The sequence below is a fragment of the Pangasianodon hypophthalmus genome, chromosome 11 (assembly GCF_027358585.1).
Source record: "Pangasianodon hypophthalmus isolate fPanHyp1 chromosome 11, fPanHyp1.pri, whole genome shotgun sequence".
Lineage (NCBI taxonomy): Eukaryota > Metazoa > Chordata > Actinopteri > Siluriformes > Pangasiidae > Pangasianodon > Pangasianodon hypophthalmus.
The window spans coordinates 19,653,081-19,678,034 of NC_069720.1; the positions used below are offsets into that span (position 1 = coordinate 19,653,081).

General features: G+C 37.1%; 1 protein-coding gene across 3 annotated transcripts in view; it reads left to right on the top strand.

Annotated features, from left to right (window-relative positions):
- Nucleotides 1–24,954, top strand: part of arid3a (AT rich interactive domain 3A (BRIGHT-like)) — a 33,395-nt gene that overhangs the window by 8,376 nt on the left and 65 nt on the right. For 2 of the 3 annotated variants that reach the window (XM_026935427.3, XM_053238160.1), the window contains exons 2-9: nucleotides 2,025–2,653; nucleotides 3,125–3,401; nucleotides 14,944–15,016; nucleotides 15,970–16,153; nucleotides 17,008–17,255; nucleotides 17,738–18,022; nucleotides 20,062–20,151; nucleotides 20,469–24,954. The exon at nucleotides 20,469–24,954 is cut by the window's right edge and continues 65 nt beyond it. In XM_026935427.3, coding sequence (XP_026791228.1) covers nucleotides 2,310–2,653; nucleotides 3,125–3,401; nucleotides 14,944–15,016; nucleotides 15,970–16,153; nucleotides 17,008–17,255; nucleotides 17,738–18,022; nucleotides 20,062–20,151; nucleotides 20,469–20,605 — 1,638 coding nt within the window. In that variant the 5' untranslated portion in view covers nucleotides 2,025–2,309 and the 3' untranslated portion in view covers nucleotides 20,606–24,954. The remainder of the gene's footprint in view (nucleotides 1–2,024; nucleotides 2,654–3,124; nucleotides 3,402–14,943; nucleotides 15,017–15,969; nucleotides 16,154–17,007; nucleotides 17,256–17,737; nucleotides 18,023–20,061; nucleotides 20,152–20,468) is intronic. The other variant, XM_026935519.3, reaches the window with a different exon arrangement.

A 24,954-nucleotide genomic window follows, 5' to 3' on the forward strand; every position in this document is an offset into this window, starting at 1 on the left:
AAGAATAACGCAGATAAAAGGCAATAAGACATGTCAAAAACAGTTTAAAATACACTATGGACATAAAATAAGAGCATAGGCATGAGTGTGTATGTTCATAAGGAATATGGGAATGAAAACTGTAAAAAGGCATTGTTTTGAGACATTAAGGCATAAATTTTGATGAATATTCTCATTATTAAGACATGGCAAATGGTATATTTGACAAACAAGCTTCTACAGATTTAAGTGAATTTCAGGTGTAAAATTAATGCTTAGTCCTGATTTTGCTGTTGGTATAATTTTTTTGGATCACATTTGACAAAAAGCATGTTTAGTACAGAAATGTAATTTAGCCAGAATGCAGGTAGTCACAGATGTCCCAAAATTTCCAGCATGTGAAATGATCCAACAACTAGTGTGCAGCAGGTAGTAGGTTTGTGTGGCACTGACTTTTTTTTTTTTTTTCCCTGCGTGCAATTTCCAATTTGAAAAAATCATGATAAACAATTTAATCGTCCTGAACCGACTGCCTAATAAAGACAGGAAAATGAGCAATTACACCAGTTGATAACAATAATAAAATAATTTTACCAGATGTGTATTCGGAAACTGAATGCTGGAAGCAGCCAGCACAAAAATGATGGATTTTTATGTGTTTCCACAGTAATGTGTAGTTAAAAAAAAAAAAAAAAAAAAAAAAAAAAAAACATACACTTTTACACATCAATTGTCTAATGTCCACTTTTCTGACATTTTCTCTGTTATTCACTACTGCTGAAGTTTTTAAACAGTGTATTTAATCCCTTTCTAATTATCATCACAATGAACATTATTTGTAAAGTGTGGGATTTGACACTTCATTGTTTACTATTTAATGTTTTTAGGTTGAAATTTTTCCATTTTGACCAAAAACTGAAGGTGCCCTTTTATAGCAAACTGGTGTTAACAGTATACTTGCTGAATGTTATCTAAGTTGAACATACATTGGTAGATTTTATATCACATTAATGAACTTAAAATATTCTCCATTTACACTGACAGAAGGTGAGGGCATATGATATGGGTGAAGGGGGCGGGGCTTCTAGGGGCGTCAGTTAATATCAGAGAGTTCAAAACACCCATGTGAATCATTCCAGATTTATATGTCTATTGGCTCATATTTTGTGTAATTGGGAAGGAAACGGTCCACTCTCTTGTTGTATTTTTGAGTAATAACTCGTTCTAGCAAAGTCCGATATTAAATTAATGCACTCCAAAGCAAAATGTGTAAAGATTGGGAGGACTGGGTAATACCTATAATACTAGTGTTACTGAATATCATGGCAGTGTAATATTGTCTAGAGATGATGAAATCATTATATCGCACAAGCAATCAAGCAAGTAGTTGAAATTGCACAAGCAACAGCTAATGAGGGTGCAAGAGGATACTCAGAAGACAAAGTGAGAACAAGCAGAACAGCATCAATTCTGCTCAAGGATGGACTCAAGAAACTGAGAAGAGGCTGAAGTGCTTCACTTTAAAACACCTTGTGTTTACAGACATAATTTGTGTTATTACAGTCAACATTCATTCACGTCATGAAATACTATATTCGGTGGACTTCTTTGGAAAATATCCTCCAATTCAGTGCCCTTCCAGTGCTAGCACTTCATTTTGGATCGGTACATACCTATAAAAAAAAAAAATTATGTCGGTACGCTTAATATGACATGCACTGGGAATATAAAATCTGAGTTTATAGTTCTTTGTAGTTCTATAGTGACAGCTTGGACATTACAGAACATACCTCTTAAGGACTGTTGTAATTCCTATGTATGCTTTCTGATATCTATATAGTTCACGTTGGTCTTTTATCTATATGGTAGCTAGTATCTGTAGTTCAGAATGTACCCTGGTGAAGTTGTGAATCATTTGGCAGCAACAGATAATTCTTTCTTATATGCCGCATAGAACAGAGGAAAAAAGAAGAATGCTGTTGGATGGAGGAGAATTTCTATAAACATTTTTACTAACGCATGCTCTATTTCTCTCTTTCTTCCAGGCTCTGATAGAGCTAGCCACTCCGCGTCGGGGGGAGCTTCTCCTCTCTAAAGCCTGCTTCCGTCTGTAGTGGCGTACAGACGCAATCTTAATCAACAATCTTCAGGTTTAAGTAGAAGACGTTTCTAGGAGTTCTTCTGTGAGGCTGTTTCTCTTTTTTTAGCATTCACTTTGTTCTTGAGTGAAAGCGCCATCTGTTAGAATCAAGTGTTTGGAAACCTGGTGCTTTTCTGGTGAAGACGTGGGCAAAGGAGGCGATATTTCAGAGCGTCCTGGTTGCCTGGAGATGAAGCTGCAGGCAGTTATGGAGAACTTGCACAGGCAACAGCGGGCCAGGCTGCTTATGGAGATGGAGCAGCAACAGCAGCAGACGGGTTCGTGTCAGAGCTCCTCCCCCACAGGTGAGGAGCTGAAGCTAAGCTCCACCTCAGACACAGAGCGCACTCAGATAGCGGCTCTGGCAGCCATGAGGGCCGTGGCTGCCGGACTGCAGAGAAGGCCAATGGCTGACAGTCCTAGGTCAGAGCACAGCACCGCCGGAGAGGCGGATGAAGTAGAAGGAGATGAGGAGGAGGAAGAGGGAGAGGAGCAATATAAAGACATGATGGGATCTGACGAGGAGGAGCAAATGTATGTATGCTCATAATTGCCAATAATTACTATAAAGTCAGGCTAAATAAATATTGTTTTAGTGTAATAAAGATGTATTATTGTTGTAACTGGGTAACTGCTGGTAATCATTTACATGATATTCAGCAATGTTATTATTGTAGTGTTCATGCTGCCAAGGTTAAAGGCTGTCCACTTTGGTAGGTGAAGGTTCCTTATTCTACCTAGATAGTGTGGCATTGGATTTTCAGCAAAAGCAGTCATTCACGTAACTCTGTTTAGTGGACGAGAGTTCCATGCCCATTTCAAAAACAACCGCTGAAGAATTTTTAAACCATGAAAAGAGCTTAAAAAATTATCCATCTGTGGAAATTTAGTGTTGGACTAGTTATAACCTTTCTAAAGATTACAGAATTCAGCTCAGGTCTTAGGATTTTTTTTTGCATGCTTTAGCTGGCACATACTGTAAGTCTACATTTCAATCATTTTTAGAAAGCAGAAGTGGGACGAGGATGACTTTGAGGGGGAGATGGAGGAAGACTACGATGATGATATGGCCGAGGAAGGCCTGCAGATGAGCCGTGAGGCCATCACCCCGGGCCGAGGCATCCTGCTGCTGCCTCATCGTCAGCTCCATCCTCAGTTGCTGAAGGCCCGATCAGGGCTTGAAACTGAACCGCGGGCCTCAAGTTTCCCAGCTCCTCCCTCTCAAGGCCAGCAACATGGCCAGGACCACACCGACTGGACCTATGAAGAGCAGTTCAGACAGGTAGGAAGTGGCAACTTGTCTTTTGCAATTTTCTTTTGCAGACTTTTTTTTAAGAAAACTGCCTAAAATTTGAGATAAAGGTGGAAAGATATAATGATTTATTCGTCCCTACACAGCTTTTTGCAATGTTTGCTTTGATTATACTACCAGACCTGCCAACCTTTACACTCTTTGTATAGGAAGTATGAATTATCCTCTCGTCTCATATTTTTTCCATCACCATGTCCCCTTAGGGGGCTCCGTATATTAGAGATGCCACCGAAATATTTTGGACAAAAACAGCACTTTCGGTTTTTGTCTGAAAGAGAACCGAGGGAAATTTTCATGTCAGTCAGCAGCATGGATGTTACACAACCGATTTGTAAAAGGATTATATTGAAAATGTACTTTTTGCAGACTTTTGCATTTGCTGCTGCCAGCAAGCCGTTTCCTATTGCACAGCTGGAAATAGTATTATGCCTTCCTGTTCTTTCCTTAAATCTGAAATGGTGGAAATGCTCGTTTTCCGGTCTCTTTTTTTAAGACCATAGATTCTGGATGATTAAATCATTAATCTCATTTTTTTTCTACGGTAAATTGCAAGCTGGGGAAAGAAGTTTCATAGTCTGCAGTGGATTTTTGAAGAAAACCCCTGTGAATTTATGGAGTATCTGTACTACAATAACATAGCACTTCAGCAGAATTAGAAATGAATAGGAATACTAAACTAACAATTAACAACTCAATACTAAACAACTGAAATTTAATGTGTGGCATTGGTTAAAATATGTGGACATATGTGAATGTGTTGCAATAGGTCCTTCTCCTGAAGCTGGATTCCTATATTGTCAGTCACGTTGGTGGTGCAGACTACAAATTTTATGGTTATGCGTTCAAGTCTTGGACACACCGTACACAACGTCCCACTCACACACCATGTGTTAAACTGTGAATGCAGAGTTATACTGTGTGCATAGAAAACCTTGCACTGCTGTAATTGCAATTATGATATCTATAAATTGTCTAGAGAGTTTCATTCTTGGTTTTTATGCAGCTGTTGAAAAACCTCATGGTTCAGTGCTTTATTGGAGGAACTGAAAAGGATCTTTCTGCCTTTGTGTTCTTAATAAGCATGCCTCAAACCTCATGGCAGTTAGTGTTTACTCCATAGCCTATTTACTAGAGATAATCAAAATGTATTGTGGCCTTACAGTAAGTGTTGAAATCACGTGTTGAAGGTGTTGTTTAATGATCCGCACCCATTTTTAGCCCTTAAATGTAAAATTTTGAGGGGAAAATTTAAGGACCACAAAAAAGTGAATGTGTTGTTTTATATTAGTTGATGTATATTTAAATGAATGTCTTTCAGTCTTTTTCAAGGAATAACAAAAAAGGGGAAAGTAGTTTGAATTAATGCATAAGGAGTTGCCGTGTTTTTTTTGTTTTTTTTTTTTGTGTATGATGTGTAATTGTTGATTTATTCTCCAAAGGTTGGCAGTTGCCCAATCCAGAGAGAACTGCAGTTAAGCCTTTGGAGATAGAGCTCCATATCATACTGCCACCAGAATGCATGAATCTTGGTGACCGTTAACAAAGAGTTGCAGTGTTCTTGTCCTTTAAGATAATATTACGTAATTGCATAGGACTGCTTGTGTAAGTATGTCTGATGAAGGTTACACTATGTTTTTTTGTCATGTATTACTTATTTTCAAGGTGCACTGAACTGTTGTGTAACCTGCATGTGTGTGTTTGGAAAGGAAAGTGTTAATGCACTGCAGTTTATTTTGGGCAGGTGGGTGGAAGCGGTTTGGAATGTGCCTGAGGGAAAGTGATAATCTGTCACTCTGGACTCAGACTCTGCCACTACTCGCCAGTCCGTCTCTCAGCCCGTGTCAGTTGGAACCCCGCCCAAATGTTCTCTGGCTAGACATGATAAAATTCAGTTGCTCAAGTAGGAAACTGATATCGAGCAAGCCATTAAACAGTGGAATCTACATCAGAACGCTCTTACCTTCAGTGTTCTGGCAAAAGTACAGATGGGGAAGTCTATCAGTTTATCCAGTGAGCGTTCAGTTATTTCGATTATAGTAAATCAGACATTTGCTTCTGATAGAACTATCAGGTCTGGCCATGTAGCTGAATGAATAAAAGAAACTGATTTTTTAATTGATATCAAAATATACCAGCCTTCAAGTCAGCAAAGCATAAACTCAGATTTGTTGGTGAAGCCTTTTGTGAGCCAAGTTTGTGGTTTTGCTTAAGCAAATCCTTGCATCACAGGGTGTGTTGACACTTTTTTTTTTTTTTTTTTTTTTTTTTTTTTAAATATAATGAAACTGGTTGCTATATAGATTCTTGAAAGACCACATAAAATGTCTCCCAAGTCAAAACCTATTTATGGATTGAAAAGGATTAAAGAAATCTCCAACGTAACCTTTATGACTGCAGTCAGACTAGTGTTAATAGTTTCTAGATGGCTTTTTCTATCCATATATAAAACAGCAAAGCATACAAAATAAATAAGGAACACACAATGGTTTGTGCTGTTATAGGAAAACAGTCCACGCCATGATTATATATATATATATATATATATATATATATATATATATATATATATATATATATATATATATATATATATATATATATATATTTTGTATGCTTTGCTGTTTTATATATGGATAGAAAAAGCCATCTAGAAACTATTAACACTAGTCTGACTGCAGTCATAAAGGTTACGTTGGAGATTTCTTTAATCCTTTTCAATCCATAAATAGGTTTTGACTTGGGAGACATTTTATGTGGTCTTTCAAGAATCTATATAGCAACCAGTTTCATTATATTTAAAAAAAAAAAAAAAAAAAAAAAAAAAGTGTCAACACACCCTGTGATGCAAGGATTTGCTTAAGCAAAACCACAAACTTGGCTCACAAAAGGCTTCACCAACAAATCTGAGTTTATGCTTTGCTGACTTGAAGGCTGGTATATTTTGATATCAATTAAAAAATCAGTTTCTTTTCTTCATTCAGCTACATGGCCATATATATATATATATATATATATATATATATATATATATATATATATATAATAATATACGTGTGTATATATAAGATATGTATGTATGCGTGCATGTGTGTGTGACATTCTCTACACAACCTTCCTGAGGCAAAAAGAGAATACAGAAATGGCCTTTGATGTCTCATCTGTATTGTAAATATCCCCAGTAGGACAAATGGAGCCCAGATGGACAGTAAAGCAGACATGTCTTTAAAAATTCATCACATCCCTCCACGGTGAGCTCCCATTTAAAGGCTTTTGTATTAAAGATTGATGCTTGAGTTGGATAGGAGAAGGCAGCGCTCACCGAAACCATTGCATTAAATTAGAGATTACACTGTGTGTGTGTGTGTTCCTGGTTCATTTTCATGCCATACTACCAAAAGTGGTGCTGTCTTTGAACTGGCATTACCTTGTATAATATTTGATGGAGCAGATTTGGCTAATTCACCTAGTAGTGTGTAGTTTAGGTCGTCGTAAATATGTAATTATTAGATCGCATTTCGTGTGTGTGATTTTTGATCTCATTCAGTGATGTGAAAAGGAAAGATCCACACGAACCATTTGTTTTTCACCCTTCGTTTGTCACTTTGTCACCATGTAGCAGCTCTAGCACCAACCGGTTTCCTCCTCTGGTTTCTTATTCAGTGCATTTCTCAGAATGAGGAATGAAACACTGGTACTTGCATACAGCTTAATTAGGGAGATGACGTGCTGCAGTCGCAGCTAGTAAAGAAATCAATCATTGATCAAATAAAATGGTAATTATGAAAGACGTACAGAAATCAGGTGGGTCTTGTCTGTAAACAATCTTATCATTAAGCCTCTGATACGAACAAAATGTACTTTATATATCAATTCATTTGTTAAATATATTTCTAACATATTCAACATTTGTGTTTTAATGGCCTATATATTTATCTTTTTATCATATTTTGTCTTTATTTGTATTGTTATTCCTGTCACAATCCTTTTCAGGATGCTCCTTTTAAACTTCTGTTGACTGTGTCTAAGCCTGTTAGGATTAATAGGCCTTGTAATGGCACAAAACAACCTGGAAAAAGTCCATTTACTTCTCTCATAGTTGAACCCTGGCCAAACCGTACATGCTGCCATGAGGAATTGCTCCTTGGCAGCGAATCCATGTGAAGAATTCTGCAAGCAGCAGTCAGACTGACGTCAGAGCAACACAACCTGCGGCTTTAAAAAACTGGCAGGCTTTCAGTATAGAGCAGAAGGAGGGAGGGAGAGCCACTGGAACGTGAACAAAGAACGCACAGAGGCTTAGCACAGCAGTTTTCCAGGCTTGCTGTCCCTTTTCTTGTGTTCAAGTCAGTTCCTCTTTTTGCCTTCACATTTGTGTGCGTGACAGATCTTCGTACTTTCAGGTGCTTCATACTTTTAAATGATATTTAGATTAGCTTTGTGGAGCTTGGAACAATAAGCCCTTTGTCCATTAGGTATGTACCAGTAATTAGTCCTGGAGAATGCTGTACAATCTGACACACCTACAGCACTACAGCAGGTAATCAGTCTGCTGTATTCGGGCTGGATCTGAATTCTGTAGTAAGCCACATCTCCTGCTGAAACTGCTGGTTAACATTTGTACCATCATCCAACTGTTATTGTGGTACTACTATGTTTTATTTGGGAGTAGGGGTGTCACAGTCTGAAATTTTACCCGCAGGATTCTAAAAATTTCATGGTTTGACGGTATGATGTTATTATTCCATCACATAAAAATTAAAGGGGAAACCCAAACAGAAACAAAAAAAACTTTCTTTTGAGAAAGTTTTGAGAACTACTTTTCCTTATAAATTCTTACACTGTCGGTATTTATCACATTGTTTGTATAAGCTGAAGAGAGAGTGTCTGTGAGAAAAGGCAGCATGCTGAGCTGAAAGAAAAAAAAAAATAAAAAATTGCCAGGCAGCATGCAGCACTGCTTTGCCAAAAATAGATCGTTGTTTCATTTAGCTCTAGTTAGCAGTGCCATGTTCGTGTGTACTTTTGATAGTCAATGCATACGATAGTTACGACATGCTAGGAGTGACAGCAGAGGTAGCAATGTAACGTGTTTGCAGCAGTAGCAGATTTTCTGTGCAGTCTGCTTCCAGTGTGCAAGGAAACTGAGGTTGCTGTGGTATGTTTAACGGGGAGTCCAGCTGGATAGGGTTGCAAACTCTAACCTATATTTTAGGAGAGGTGTAGGGATTTGGAACACTGGAGTGAGGAACTGGACTGCATATAAAAAAAAAGTTAGCAGAAGTAGAAGGTAATAGATGCATTTTAATCTGTATTTTGAAAGTCAGCAGTGTGGCAACCATCCAGTCCCACACTACAGCTAACAATGACAATGGCAGCTGCCTTGGTATGTGCCATTTTGGGCTGGATTTATGCCTCTGAAGGTAAACACAGTCCCAACCAGGAAGGATTCTAAGCTATGGGGTCTTAACTGCAGAATTAAAGACTTCCTGCACCATACACGTGTATGGTTTCTCAGAGACTCCAGGTCTCGAGCTGAGAACCGTGAATCTGAGGTGCCAAATTGAAAGCTACCAGTTTGTGTTTGTCTAAACAGAGAAGTTAGGGGATGTGTACAAGTAAATGTGATAATACAATATTACGAATATTATATTGTGATCTGGAAATGTAACACTGTTGGCCACCGAGAATATATGATGTGCATTTTTTTTTTTTTTTTTTTGGTCTAATATTGAAAGACTTTTTGCCTCTGTCTATGAGCCCTCTAAAAAAGGGAACTGAAAACACAGGAGTTTTGCTTGGTCTCAGCTTAATTGTCAGTTTAGATAGTTGCATGCTTGCATTCACGAGACCTCTCAATGATGAAATTTGTAAATTTATATTTATTTATGGGGAAAAACAGACATTAACTTCTTTTTTTTTTTGTTAAATTTTGTGTTCTTTTTTTTTTTTTTTCTGCTCAAATTTAAGGAAATTGTACAAGCTGTAGTCATAGTCATCTGTAGGAAATTTAGCTTTTCCAAGCCATTCGAATGAATTTTACACGAGTTGTGGTAATTTTTGCAAATTCATTTGTATTTTGTTTGGCCCTTTTGTTTCTTATTTGCTTATTTAGCATTTCATGGGGGTTGGTAAAAAAAAGTACGAGGCCAGGCTCAGTCTGTACTCCTTTTTCTTTTTTTGGGCCATCATATTCTCCATCGGGGCTGCAGATGTACCTCTCTTGGGAAAAGACGCAAAACTGCTACTGTGTTAAAATTTCATTTCCTGCCACACAAGGAGCTAAAACGGTCTTGTTTAATGTCTGATTTGCAAGATTGGTAAATTCAAAAGTCATTTGAATTATTAAATGGTGCAGATCTTTGAGTTTCAGGTTTCACTCTGATATAGTGATACACAAAGTAACATTCTCACCATGCAGGTGTTTGTTACAGCCCTGTCTGTGCTGCTGATTCAGTTGGAGAGAATAAGGCCATGGTTATGGAAGCCAGCACTATTGTTTTCACACAATGGCTCTCCCTTTTATCAGAGACGTTCGCAGGGCCTGCCCGCCATTCAGTAATGGAGCTCTCATGTTCTTTTATTATGATTCTGGGGCTTGTTGAGCAAATTTGCTCTGTAAGACTGAAACTGGCTCACCGGTTGATTTCTGCCCTTCCCCCTACTCTGCGTATGGCAGGTGTGAAATGCCGTTACAGGGTTTCAACACCGGTGTCTTGTATGTCATAAAAGCATGTTGTGGGGCCTTCACTGTGACCATGAAGGGTGAAAGAGTCAGAGTTCACTGAATTCACTGGCTTTGATGAAATACACACAGTAAAGAATTTCTGTAATTTGTACAATTAAATACTGCATTCAGACCACTATAATGCATTTAAGCGACTGTATGCAGGAGTTTTCTGTTAAAACTAAAAAAAAAAAAAAAAAAAAAAAAATCTTTATAGAGCAAGGGAATAAAAATAATCTATAGTATGATGTTGCTAAGCTGCTGTAGTAGTAATTCACATTCAATGCTGAGTTAGGGTGTTGGTTCAGATTGGAGAAAAATTTATTTTCCCAGCTCAACTTCAGGCACAAAAAAAGTCTGACTCTGTGGTGACTGGCAGGAGCCAGCAGCCAATCAGGGGAGAGAGTGAAGAGCATGATAGAGTAAATTAGACAGTAAAAATAGTCAGTATAAGACTATAATTAATTGATGGACAGCTAGGGCATTTATTTGTTCTTAATTTGTTCGGAAGTTTGTGAATGATGGCTCATTTGTCCCTGTGGATTTTGTATCGTTATGCAGGAGATATTTTGTGTTTTTTCTGTATTTTGTATTTGTTCTCTGGTTGTGTTTTTTGTTTGTTTGGTTTTTTCCCCTCCTTTCTTTTTTCTTTTTTTCTTTTTGGGTAGCTCCCTATAGTTAGTGGCCTAGTTTACTTCTGTTGCAATCAGAAATGCACAGAGCCATCTCCAGTGCAGAAGGGAGCCAACATAGCAGATCCATTTATGAGACCACACACGCTTAAAATCACAGTAGACAGTGAAAGAAACTTCACATGACATGAAAATTGCAGGTGGGGAAGCGTTAGTGAAGCTAATGCCATGGGGTGGGAAAAATTTTCTGCCTTTAATTAAACATCCAACCAGCATAGAAGTTCTCTTTTTCCATAATTTCAAATGTGACAAAATGTATTAAATAAAACATTTTTACATAGAGAACGCAACATGGTATTATTATATTGGATACCAAAGAATATTACACATAATGCAGTCGTTGTGCAAAGAAATGTACCGTACATTTTATTGAGCTATTCTTTACCACTTTTAGTCCATATTCTCTAAATCGAAATGTATTTTGGCTGATTTTATAAAGCCCAACTAATTATCACAGCCTGTATGAAATTGAGTTACTTAAGTAATATAACCTGAAATACAGGTGTAGTGGACATAATAGCGTTCTCTTATGTTAATTATAATGTGGCTAATAACTAGCCTCTGTCAACACAGAACATTGTAATACTTTAATAAATATGTTTTTTTTTTTTTTTTTTTTTTTTTTTTTTTTTTTTTTTTTTTTTTTTTTTTTTTTAATAAATACACTTTTTCCAATTTACTTAAGATATAAGGTTTGGTTGTCTGCCTATAATTTTTCCTCTGTTCCGCAAACACACACGCGCGCACGCACGCACGCACACACACACACACACACACACACACACACACACACACACACACTATAGATTTAGCTTGCTAGCAGCTGAAGCTTATTTAAAGCTTTGTATAAAAAGTGTTCTCTTTACACTGAATGTGTGGTTGTCAGTTGTCTTTTTCATCATGTGTTTATTTTTTTTAGAAGCATTACAATAAAAATTGAAAGCTGTTGTCAGCGTGTAATATTTTTTTGCTCGATTAGACTGACATGCTAACATCTGGTTTGCTCTGTGAATTTTTCCATCGCACTGCAGATCTGATTAATGAGAGCACATATATAAAGACGTTTTCTCCTTTGTTGTCAGATAGATGTGTTTCCACTGTAGTATTAGGACGTCGGCAGGCCAAATATCCTGCTAAATATCCTGTCATAAAGGCTGAGCTCTGTGAAGGGAAGCGTACACAACAATGAAGGAGTTAATTGGTTTTCATTTTGCAGTTCTCCGTTAACGAGCCTTTGCTGCTGTCATGGTGTAGATAACACTGTTCAGGCTGGTCAGTGTATTTTAGCTGTATTTCTGTGTAAAGCTTCAGTGCATTTCTACTCTTTTTCAATACTGTGCATTGATTGATTGATGCTGTGTTTTTATCAGCGGCATGAAGGGGAATCAGCTGAAAGAAGTCGAGCTGAATTTAATGTATGTTCTTGATTTTTTTTTTTTTTTTTTTAATCCTTTGAGCACTGGAGTTGTTGTTGAGGAGGTAGCAGGATGTGCTTATAAATGCTTTTGATGGTGATAACTGCCAAAGCTGATAAGGATCCACTGATGTGCTTTGGCATGCTGGAAAAAGGAAGGACTGTTTGTAAATGAGAAGAAGTAGGCACTGATGGAATTCCATTAGAGAGAGAGAGAGAGAGAGAGAGAGACTAACTGACTAAAGGGAGCTCTTTTGAGAATTTATGGTATGGTGCTCCTCAAAAGTGCATGCATCCTGTAATTAAGCCTACGCTGCATTAACAACCCATCCCCCCATCCCCGTCATCCCCCATCCCCGTCATCCCCCAACCCTCGCGCAGTCATCCGACTCCTCCCCTCCTCCCTTCCCCCCACTTTCCAATAGCCCTCTGGGACTACTTCACCCAGCCTCTGTCCCTGAAAGTCTTACTTTCCTTGTTTTGTTCCCAAGAGATGTAATAATTAACCTTTCCTATTACTCCCTGGATAGAAAATAGAGGCTGTGTGACTACGAGCACAGCTTAATGGGCACAGCATGAGCTAATGATATCTGCCTTCCTCTCTGGCAGCCTTGATATGCCATTATCTCGGTGAAGGCTTTAGATGCTTCTTCAGCTTTTGTGCCCGTGAAAATGAAAAATATGCACGTGGTTCCATGCAGTAACACCAGATTTTCAGGATATTTGACTTTTATATTGTTGCTTTATTACGGGTTCGGTGCTAGTGTACATTTTAGAATCGGATATCTTCATGGATCATTGCTACTCTCGACATGACTAAACTGTTCCCTCGTGTCGTTAACAAATGCAGGGTGTGAAGGATGTGTATAAAAGCAGATTTTCATTTTCAGATTTCAGTAACATGTTATTTTTCATATTCAGAGTAGAAAATGTGGAATTGTATAAACTGAAGTGCTCTTTGTACTTTGTGTGTGTGTATGCGGCTTTTTTTCCCTGCATAAAGTACCACAACATTTGAGAGCTGGAGTTGTTTGTGTGTGTGTGTGTGTGTTTTTTTGTTTTTTTTTTCCCCCCCATTAGTCCCCAGTCTAGTACCAAAGGTTCCATTGGTTTTATTTTTTGCTCAAGATTGGAACTAATGGTACTTGGGTGTGGTTTAACATTTAATATCTCAGAACCATACCAGCACTATAATTTTAATGTCACATCAATGAAATACCAGTTTTACAGGTTTTACTGCACTGATAACAGCCTTACAATGAATGCATAAAATACTGTGCATTGCAAAATATATTAATCATATTTTCACCAACAATTACTTGAAATTAAAATTTGTTACATTTGATCATGGGACAGTTTGTTTTTTTAATCTTGCTGTTAAAAATGACAAAAAGTCCATCTAGAAAAGTCTCTCTACTGCACAGTCATCTTGGCAAAAAAAAAACAACGGGCACTTATTTCAGTTATTTTCATCTTTACAAGACCAGGTTCTTATCTGCTTGTATTAGGAGACTGATGTATTAGAAAAGGATTAACAAAAAGGCAAAATCTGATTAAAAAATGACATTTTTAAAAAAAAGTGTGTTTGGCTCGTATAACGCAGACAAAAATGTTCAGGTTGTTCAGGCTTTTTTCAGAACGACTGGAACAAAGCAGCCTATATCTGCATGTGTATATGTGTAAGAATCTGATAGGTCGAACATTTCCTGCTAATATCTTAAACAGCAAGACAACTGGCTCTTTTTAGCGTGGTGGAAATTGTGTAATACAGCTAGCATGGTTGAGTGTTATGTGCTGGTCTGTCTCTACTCGTGCCATCTCTGGCTTAATCTGAGCACGGCTTCCATGTTGAATTTAACCATTGGGAGGTGGCGCACCATAATGACAATGCAGTTGCTTTTACTCAAGAGACTGAACCCCAGACCTGAACCCTGAGTTTCGTTGGCTCTTGTTTGGGCCTGCCCTTTTTTTTTTTTTTTTGAACACTCCATTACGTGCCTACAGATATCTTGAAAATGTCTACTACTTAAATTGTAAATAACATTTCATGACTACAGCCCACATATGCACAGAAAACTGCATCTACCTCAGATTTTCAACCAGAGCTGACTTTAAACCCAAATGAGAGGAACTGGTATTTAGACCTGTCATGTTTGTGAAAGTTTGGCTGCTGATTAATTTGTCTGTAATGGTGATTAATAAATTAATTTTCTTTTCTATTGATTTTTTGCCAATTGTATAATAAACATAAAAAAGGTGTGACAATGCACATACATAGCCATTAAATTAACTTTGTTAGCCTGTAAACAGTTGCAAAGAACACCTAGCACATGGAACAACCTAATAAAATAAATGTGTGTGTATAGTGTAATATCAAATAGTTAAGTCATTCACCAAAAATTATTTAAAATATAATAGTAGATTGAATAGTGGTGATTTAATCAAGAAACTAATTGAGAATGAACATGTATATTAATGTTAAGTGGAATTTAATGGTTTAATGGTTTAATCATTTCGGATATCAGCACAATTATGTAATAATTGTGACGGGCCACCTGGTGGTTTATTTCTGTGATCCAGCATATATTTTTTATGTGTTGTATGTTTTTGCCTTTATTCATTAATAGAGCTTTATCAAGCTGCAGCCTTAACTCCTCATTCTTGTTGTTTTTTTCTGCACAGCTTTATGAACTGGACAGCGATCCCAAGAGGAAAGAGTTCCTGGATGATTTGTTCAGCTTCATGCAGAAGAGAGGTACATAATCACCCCTGAAATGAATATTTAGTAGACACTTATTTGAAAATGATAACCAGTACTGAATTTAATTTATGTGACTCTATTTCCAAAACCAAGTTTGCTTTAGAAATGCGTTAGCATAGCAGCAGTAGTACGTAGTCACAAAAAACACCTTACAAATAGTCATGGTCCATGAACACTTTCATTTGTTAATTTTTAGTCAGCTACTGAGTTATAGAGTTCAGTCAGAAACACGTTTAAACAGACATTTTCTCGGGGCTTTGTCTGCCTTGTTGAGGCCTATAGCTATTTAACCCAGCAAATTTTAGAAGTTACATTCACATTTTCAAGTTATAGTTATGTTTACTCCTATGTTTCTCTTCCTGTAATGAATGAGCACCCAGCTCAGGCTTCAGCCTGATGAAGCAACATTTCTTAAAATGACTGCTTTATAGCTGTTGACGTTTTTACTGCTTATAGTATGCTGGAGTTGATCTATGGCCTCTGAACATACAGAAAACTGCTATATGTATGTGAAAATGAGCACATGCTACAGTTTGGCCTTGGAGTTATCAGAACATTATCATCTGACCTTTCTAATAAATAGGCTCCAACATAAAGTAACGTATACAGATATTTTTTCCCTCACATAAGCAGCACTGAAGTTCCCTATTCACGTGACAGAATGTTTTATTTGAGAAAAGAAGAGGCTTTATTGCCTGTAATGTAACACACAAACAGGAACACACTGTAAATACAGTAATTTGATTTAATACTGCCCTCTAGGGACAAGTGGGAAAATGACACTTCGCATTTCCCCCTCATAATTCTCACCCCATAGTGAGCACACACATGCTATGCACACACGTACATAAATTGTAGTAGATTTCAGTTAATCTTAATGGAATTGAAATTCTGCCCAAATGTAGAAATTCACATTGTAAAGCTATGCTCGTTCTGTTTCTTTGCAGGGACACCAGTGAACAGGATCCCCATCATGGCCAAGCAGGTGCTGGATCTGTATATGCTCTACCAGCTGGTGACGGAGAAGGGCGGCCTGGTGGAGGTCATCAATAAAAAGTTATGGAGGGAGATCACCAAAGGTCTGAACCTGCCCACGTCAATCACCAGCGCTGCCTTCACTCTCAGAACACAGTGAGTGTTTGATTCTCTGAGGATGAAATCATTCTTTACATCAGTGCAACTTTACAGAAAAATGTATATATGTAAGTAAGGAATAAAATACGACTGGCTATGCTGTTATTAGAAAATAATCAAATATAAGGTTATGTGACGCGCCCTGATATGAAGTGGAGTTATTCCCAAGTTGACCATTTTCCAATAACAGTTCCAAAAACAGCAGTCTTGAAGTGTTTTATTCCTCTTGTTCCACAGCATTTTGCAAATTCTACCAATTTCTTATTTATTAAAGAAAGTAATTTTGTAGGATTTATCAATTTATAATTAATAGATGTAGTGAAACGTCTGCGAAACATGTTCATTCCCATTATACACTACTGCAGTGATAAATGGTTGCTCTCTCACGAGCTGTTCTCTTTTTTCCTTAACAAGAAAAAAAATGGCGTGTGATGTTACTAAAAACATCCTGAATAATTTACTGTGTCAGAAAATTTAAAGGAACAGCTTCCCTTGACTAAAACAAAGTGCTGACAGTGGAGACTCCTTCTAAAAATGCTTAATAAACGTCTCTTAACAGAACACATTACCACATAAATAATTACACACGTAATTAATCCATTTATGTGTAAGCTGTTACTATAGAAACGATAATGAATTAATACAAGTGGGTTAATATAAGCCTGAGATTGAGCTACTGTCAGAGGAGTGCTGTTAGAAATGTAATCAAAACGTCCTGACTATATTTTATTATATCACACCGTTCATCTACTGCATCAAGTAGTAATACAGAATGGCCAGTTGTTTATCTTGCACTGAGATTTATTAGCTGTTCTCTTGGACCTCACATTTCTAACCCCCTCTCTTTCCAGATACATGAAGTACCTTTACCCATATGAATGTGAAAAGCGGGGTCTCAGCAACCCCAATGAGCTCCAGGCTGCCATAGACAGTAACCGGCGTGAGGGACGGCGCCAGGCTTTCGGCGGCTCCCTTTTCACCTACTCGCCCAATGGGGCTCCCACCATGCTCTCCTCCCCTAAAATCTCTATGCCCAGCATTGGTATGGCTGTGGGCACCAGCGATACCTCACTTTCCTCCGCTCAAAAGGTCAAGAAGGGTAAGAACAGTCTCAAACTCTCAAATTCAGGTGTACTTAGTGCTGATGATGATATGCTTGAATTATGATCTGAATGAACTGTGATGTGCTGTATCACACTGTGTAGTGAAAAAATGGCATTGCATTTCGTGAATTTACTTCTCTCTAAAGGTTAAATGTCCTGGAACCAGCATTCAGATTTTGATTTTTGCATTTTGCTGTTTTTAATGTTGCAGAAGGACACAATAATTGTGATTTGAAATACTTATTTAATAAACTGTGGTCTATAAATTTGTCAGATTTATTACTAAAGACCACTAAAGGAATTGTGGCTTAGAACATTCACACACATAGACAGTAGTTTCAACTAAAATCAGAGTCTCAAAGCAAGCTGAATAAAACCCTCTGTTTTAAACTTTTGAAATCTATGTCCCTGATGCTGACCTGCTTCTGACTACTCCATATCTGTTTCCCCTCACTTGCATTTCCTCTGCTTTACCTAGAAGATGATGTCAGTCAGTCTCTGACTGCACAGGCCAGCAGATTGCCTGGCACTCTAGCTGCTCAGTCAGTGGCAGCAGCTCAGGCAGTGGCGGTGCAGGCTGCCATGGCCGCTCAGGTTGCTGCACTTGAGCAGCTGAGGGAGAAGCTGGAATCCGGCGAGCCACCCGAGAAGAAGATGGCGCCTCCTACAGAGGACCACCAGCGGCTCCTGCAGAGGGCACTGCAGCAGAACCTGCTAGCTATGAGCACCCAGATGCCCATGAACATCCGCATCAACAGTCAAGGTAACGAGGCTTGAGACATGTCACGTGCACCATTATCCCGGCTACTACTGAGTGTCTGAAAAGAGTATTACGGAAGAGTGAACCTCAAGCAATGCATGTGAGAATCTGAATAATCCTGCTGTGATTAGCTGATAAATTTTTTCATATTTTCCCTGAGATTATTATTATTATCATATACAGTGAGAGGAAGTAATTTTTCAGACACTTTTGTTTTTGTTATTTAATATACTTCTGTTGCATATATATATGATAGTACTTTGTTACAAAGCTATTGTTGGTAATTACAGCTTCAGGATGTATATACTAAGAAGTAATAAATGCTGCTGTATAAAAGGAGGATGGGCCAGTGGCCGTAAGCCGAGGCGGTACAAATGGCAGAATTGAAATTACTAGAAGAGTTAGCCAGGTGCCCTTAGGAGTGTTTTTGTGTCAAACCATTTTTTTCTGACCTCACTTATAATGATCTGGATGGATGACACCAAATTCACTTCTGTAAATTTTCTCCATATTTTGGCCTTTTCAGGTGCCGTATGTTGTGCTGCTAAATATCTTTTTTTTTTTTTTTTTTTTTTTTTTTTTTAATTATTATTTTTATTGTGGTGAGAACTTCTACTTCAGAGAAATGTTTCTTTTTTTTGCTCTGTGAACTTGGCCTTTTTATGGAGTTTTGTGGGCATCATCAAATGCAAATTAGCTGTGTTGTGCACGCACCCAGCAATTTACAGGTGATTGCCATTTATCAACATACAAACACGAATACAAAGAAACTCAGCTTTTGTACATCCAGTGTAAATTTTTAGTTCTGTTTGGCTTACGCAAACATTTACACACAACTTTACTCAAATATTGATGAATGAGGCTCAATGTTTGTAGATGAAGTTGATATATGCACTGGAAGACGCTCTGGATGTTTAACAACAAAAACAAAAGTATCCAAATACTTATTTTTTTAATGAAATTATTTCATGTTTCATTGTATAAAGGGGAAAATGTGAAGAAATAAAAAATTGCTAGACAAAATGCAAGGCCTTCCCCAACAAGCTCTTACTCTCGAATGGTGTTGAAATTGATCATTTTGGGGGAAAACATAGTATGAATTTTCCAGCAATTATATGTTGTGGTAAAGTGTCTTGCTGTAATCTCCAGCCTTTTCACTGAACATCATGTACTGCTTAGTATCCTCTTGTAGTGAAACCAATCCTTCCTTGACTTTCATTTACTAGTATCATCATAGAATAGTAGTGAAATGAGTCATACGAGTCATTTATTTTCTCACTTTAAACTATGACACATAAGTGTGTTTCTATTCTTAATCTATGTAAATCTGCAAGTGCTTTCATGGTAACTCACCTGAAATTTCCCCCAACTGTACACAGTCAATGTGATCAAAGAAATGGATTAGGGGAAAAAACTGTCCTCCGTGTAGTATTCCTACGCTAAACAAAAGTCTGAAATACTGTATAAGAGCATGACAGAAAAAATGAAGTCAAGGCGCTGACCCATTTTTCACCTGAATTCATGCGTCTCTACTCCGCTTTGTGGTGGTGGGGAAATCCCCTCTATGACACGCTGTAGAAATAAACATTATGTTGTTAACCTAAAACCAAGTGATTCAGATACATGTGGTTTTATCTGACAAACTTTATAGTAAACGTGAGCTCATATTAGTGCCCGGTGCGTGTCCTCCCCATGTCTGCATGGGTTTTGTCTGGGTTATTCAGGTTCCTCCTACCTTCAGAAAACATCCTAGTAGGTGGATTGGCTGTGTTGTATTGCCTTTATGTGAATGAGTGTGTGAATGGACTGGTAGCCCACCCAGGGTGTTTTCCCACCTTGCACCCACTGTTCCTGGGACAGACTCGGGATCCACCACTACCCTGACCAGAATACTGGTCTTACTGAAGATAAATTAAATAAATGAATGAGTTATATATATTGCAGTGTGTTATCAAGGTTAATTTGATTTAAGCCAAAAACGATAATGGACTCATTAAAGTTTTATTGCATATTGTTGATTGGCTTGTTTTCTTCTATTTCAGAAAGCAGACAGGATTCTGCCCTTAACCTCACCATGAATGGCCTGAATAGCATCAGTATGTCAGTGGAACTCAACGGGGTCGTCTACACTGGTGAGTGGCAGATGCAGCGAAAGTTGTATGTTGAAATTCAGTGGTCAGGCCTATTTTATAATTTACATCATAATTTTGCAATATAGTGTTGCACATGAATCTTTTCAGAGCTCTTGCTTTTGCAAAACATTTACTTTGCAGCCTGATTGCACTGGCCCTCATGTAGAGTAAAAATAGCTACAAGTTTTTATTTGACATTCAAGCAGACCTGTGAATACAAGAGGCCCATTCTTTTCTTAATTCAGTATATGAATGAAATGTATGCTTTTTTTTTTTTTTTTAAAAACTATACATACAGTGTGCTTGTTTTGTTGCAGGTGTGCTTTTTGCTCAAGCTACTGGTTTAAACTCCTCAGGAACAGCAAACAAAACGGCTGGAGAGCGCAGTAACTCTCAGCAGCTTCCTTCCTCTCAGACGCCTACCTCATCCAGCTCCACCAACCCGTCACCCTAAACACCTCACAACCTCCCGGTCTCAAAGCTAGCTAAAGCCAAAAATCAACCTCATTTTCTAGAGCCTATGCCAAAAAAAAAACTAGCAGTAATAACAAGTTTCCAGACCACTTGACGTACACTATCTCAGGTTCTCTTTTCTTTTATTCACTCTTTTGTTCAGTAGCCAAAATGAACTAAAAGAGTACAGCAACAAAAGAGAGTTACTTGGTTAAAACAGACATATAATATATATACATATACAAATATGCAAAACCTGTGAATAATTTATTTCTTTTCTGGGTACAAAATACTTGGAATTAATAGAGAAGTTGAATCTAGAAATGGTAGCACACTGTTTACACACTTTAATCACCTCCTGACTGACAATGAAACTTCTCGGAAAACATTTTATGAATGAATGAGTGTTATAAAACCATAATGCAAATAAGGTTCTAAAACTATACATGTATGGTCCATGTATATCTAGAGTGCCTTGCTGAACATCTCTTCACCAGTTTTTTTTTTTTTTTTTTTTGGTGGTATGAGCCACAAGAGACTCAGTGAAACCCCAACGATGATGATGATGAATGTGTGCAACTTCATGGCTGTTTTCTGATACCGCATGCTGAGTGCCTGACCACTTGGCATTTTGGAAAGAATAGTGGAAACCATTTTCGAGTCTTCAGAAAAGAAATGCCAATTATTTTATTTGTAAAATAAATCTCATTGAATAGACACATTATTTAGCAGGGCAGAAGATAATACTGCATTATAAACATTATGGAGGATATATTTTTGCAAGCCAGAGTATACATGTCTGTGTATATAAACCATGTTTCAGATTTGAAAACTCTTTTGAACAGGTTGAAGAAAAACACGGCTAAAAAAGGAATTTCGAAAGGTGTTTATTAAGTGGCCTAGACAAGCTAAAAAAAAACAACAAAAAAAACAGTTGTCTATAATTCACCTGTTAAAGATAGGAAATGCAAATGAGTGTAAAGGATCCTGTCTGCTATTAATCGCTTTGTTTAGCTAATGAGCAAATATTCAGGAAACACCTTTGTTGTATCATCTAGAATCAATAGAAGGAACTTACTTGTTCCTCTGTATTTAAAATATTATATTTTAAGCAAAACCACATACTCCTTGAATATAATAGTCTGTTTCTACAAAATATTTGTTATACAGACACTTACAAAATTTGCCAAATTCATATATATATAATATATTCATTGTTATTATGCAGATTTGTTGTTGTGCAGAATTCTATATATTTCCATAATTGTCTCATTGAACACAGAAATCCTAAGCACACATCATTTGGTTCCCTTTTTCAGGGCTGAAAACATTATATTTGAGATCTACATGAAAATATACTCCTTTTTTTTTCTTCTCACTCGCACAATAGATCTTAAAAAAGATCTATTCATTGGGTTCAGCGGTTCACTGACAGTGTGTGAGCTGAATGTGGCATATTTCAAACTGTAGGCTTAATTATTCTGCATTCATTATGGCAGACAGTTAAACATCACTGAGCTAGCACTGAAATCAGTATGTTTTATCCCATAATGAACAGCTTTGACCTGAAACTTGGTTACAGCTAACCTTTTTGTTGTTGTGAATTGTCGAGTGCATTACACAAACTCACGGAGACGATGTGTCAATCAGAAAACAATACTTGTACACGGTTTCTTCCAGGATTATGCATTATTCTGATTAAGTGTTGTCATTTGTGACTGGACTTTGGGGGACATTATCTAATCATTATGTGGTTGTGATGCTTTTTGTTGTACTAACTTTAGTGTTACACTATATTCAGAGTCAGGTAGCTTATGGATTTTACATTTGACCTTCTATTTCAGGTATATAATGGTATGGCTAGCTTTCTACCACAATGAAATAGAGAAATTTAACAGTTCCTATAAGTAGCATTTAAGCTTTCAAGACGCACTAAAGCTGGAAAAGTTAAATGATGGTAATAATGCTATGTTATACGTGTCCAAAACTTCAAAACGGGCAATATTTCATTTTTGTCCTTGAGCTTTTGACGGCGTTTTCTCGCTCTTTTTCAGCCTTAGCTCTACTGTATCTTATACGTTGGCTCATTTCTTCTTTGACATTAATTCACTGGCGTATAGGTTGCTTCAGCATCTGTGCAAGTGAAGGTGTCTGTTATTTATAAGAAGTAAAAAGCTTTTCATTATCAGGAAGTAACAACGTACCTCATAGCTTTCTAGGCATGTTATTAGACTCACTCTATCTACCTCACACATTCACTTTACTCAGCTCACGTCATCAGGCAACACCATTAAATCAACCACTCTACACACGCAGAAGAAAAAAAAAACCAGGTGTGACTGGATACAGTAGTTTGGTAATTAGATTTCATTTGCAGAGCCAGTTAAAAAAATGGTTAAAATCGCACTTAATGTACAATCTGTGCCACTTGGAGAGCTTTATGAGGCTTCGTAAGGTTTCATAACCACACGTAGAAATCTTGTCTAGGGCATATAGTGCTATAACTTCTAACTTAATTCTAACTTGTGCTCTGTCCTTTTGCTGTGTCGTATCTCTGATTGAGGTGGCAATTAACAGATAACATGCTGCCTTCTAGTGGATAGAGTGCAAGGTGGTGATATTTATTTTATTGTCAACATACAATCTCCATTTCTTGTGTTAAGTTACTAAAGAGCTGGGATTTGTGGATTTGAAGCGTTCCCTTCTCCTTGTGAGGGACACATGAGAAAATCTATCTTGCATTTTGAGCTTTGGAATATTAGATATAGCACCATCACCATGTATTGGGGTAGTGTTTTGTTATGTATCCTCAACCATTTAGGATCAAGGGTAGAAAGAAAAAAAAAATTACAGCTATTGATATTTTACATTTGCTCCAGTCACCATCTAGAAGTAGCTAAAGATAGTGTGACAAGAAAGTGCATTTATTGTAAGAAGATTTTTTTGAACACCTTTGAAATGTGGAAAAGTACCCAAAAATGAAAGATCGCATTGACAATTTTGACTTCACTGTATTGTATATTGCAAAGACAACCAGAACAGCTCACGCTTATTATAGGATGCCTTATGCTTTGACAATTATTTTTTTTTTTTTCTTTCCATAGAATTTAATGTTACACTAAGAGTGTTGTGGTTTTAACATCTAGACATTGTTAAAATTTTGTGGTTTTTGAGGTTTAAAACAATGGCCATGATATATTTTTAAGGTTCCAAGAGCTATGTCCAAAAGGCGTAACATTTTCTAACTGGCCACACTTGTGCAAGCGTGCGGTTTCTTTTCTGGAAAGCTTATCTTGCAACAAGTGCTTTATGTTAAAAGGAGATGTGACCATTAGAGATGCTGGATCTGTACCAGCTGTGGAAGAGATAACAAACGTATTTTCATACACATATAACCTTTTTTTTTTTTTTTTTTTTTTTTTTTTTTTTTGAAACAAGGCATTTGACATCATCTCAGGAAATAAACGTCTACCTCCACATCTATGGATATGTTCATTTTTAGGGATTTTGGTACACTTAGTACACAAAAATATAATTCTACCTTTTATAATGGTGTTATAGAATGTCACTTGTATCACTGTTGTGTGTGTGTGTGTGTGTGTGTGAGAGAGAGAGAATAGCTTTTCTTTATGGGCTGTTCTTTTGGTTATTATTTTATTAATTTTTTTTTTTTTTTTTTTTTTTTTTTTTTTTTTTGATAAAACCTTAACAATGAAACTTATTCCACTCAAATGAGTTACTCAAAACTAGAAGTAGGAGTAGGAGTATGCGCATTGCTGGGGATTGCCTAAATTAATAATTTAAATATGTGTTTAATGTGTTCTTTGAAAATGCGTGGCTTTTGCGGTATCTTGAGGGATTGTGTCTGACAGCTTCCTGACACCTCTGACTTATTTCTCTTATTTAATCCCAAATGTGTTTGTGTGAATTAATTTTATTTGAAATATGAATATATTAAATATATCATTTTTGTTTCAAGGAATGTCTACAGAAGTGCAGTTTATTTGCTTAACAGTCAGAGTTTGAAATTATTCATACATTAGATGACATCACTGTTTTATAAAAATGTTTTGAATGTGAAAGAGTAATATACTGCTTAACAAAAACCAGTTTTGTATTTCAGATTAATGCAAAAACAGTTTCACAAATGAAATGGTTCTTTCTAATGACATGAGATATATGCAGCGCATGTTTGAAGGGTGGTTTTTTTTTTCTCTGCTAAGCGTTGTCCTGCTTGCTCATGTATAGTAGGCTATACATTTGTTGCTTTCAGTTTTAACAAAGATTTACTGTGGGTTTTTTTTCTCTTTTTGTTTTTAGAAGTTTACATTTTTATAACTGTCTTGTGTA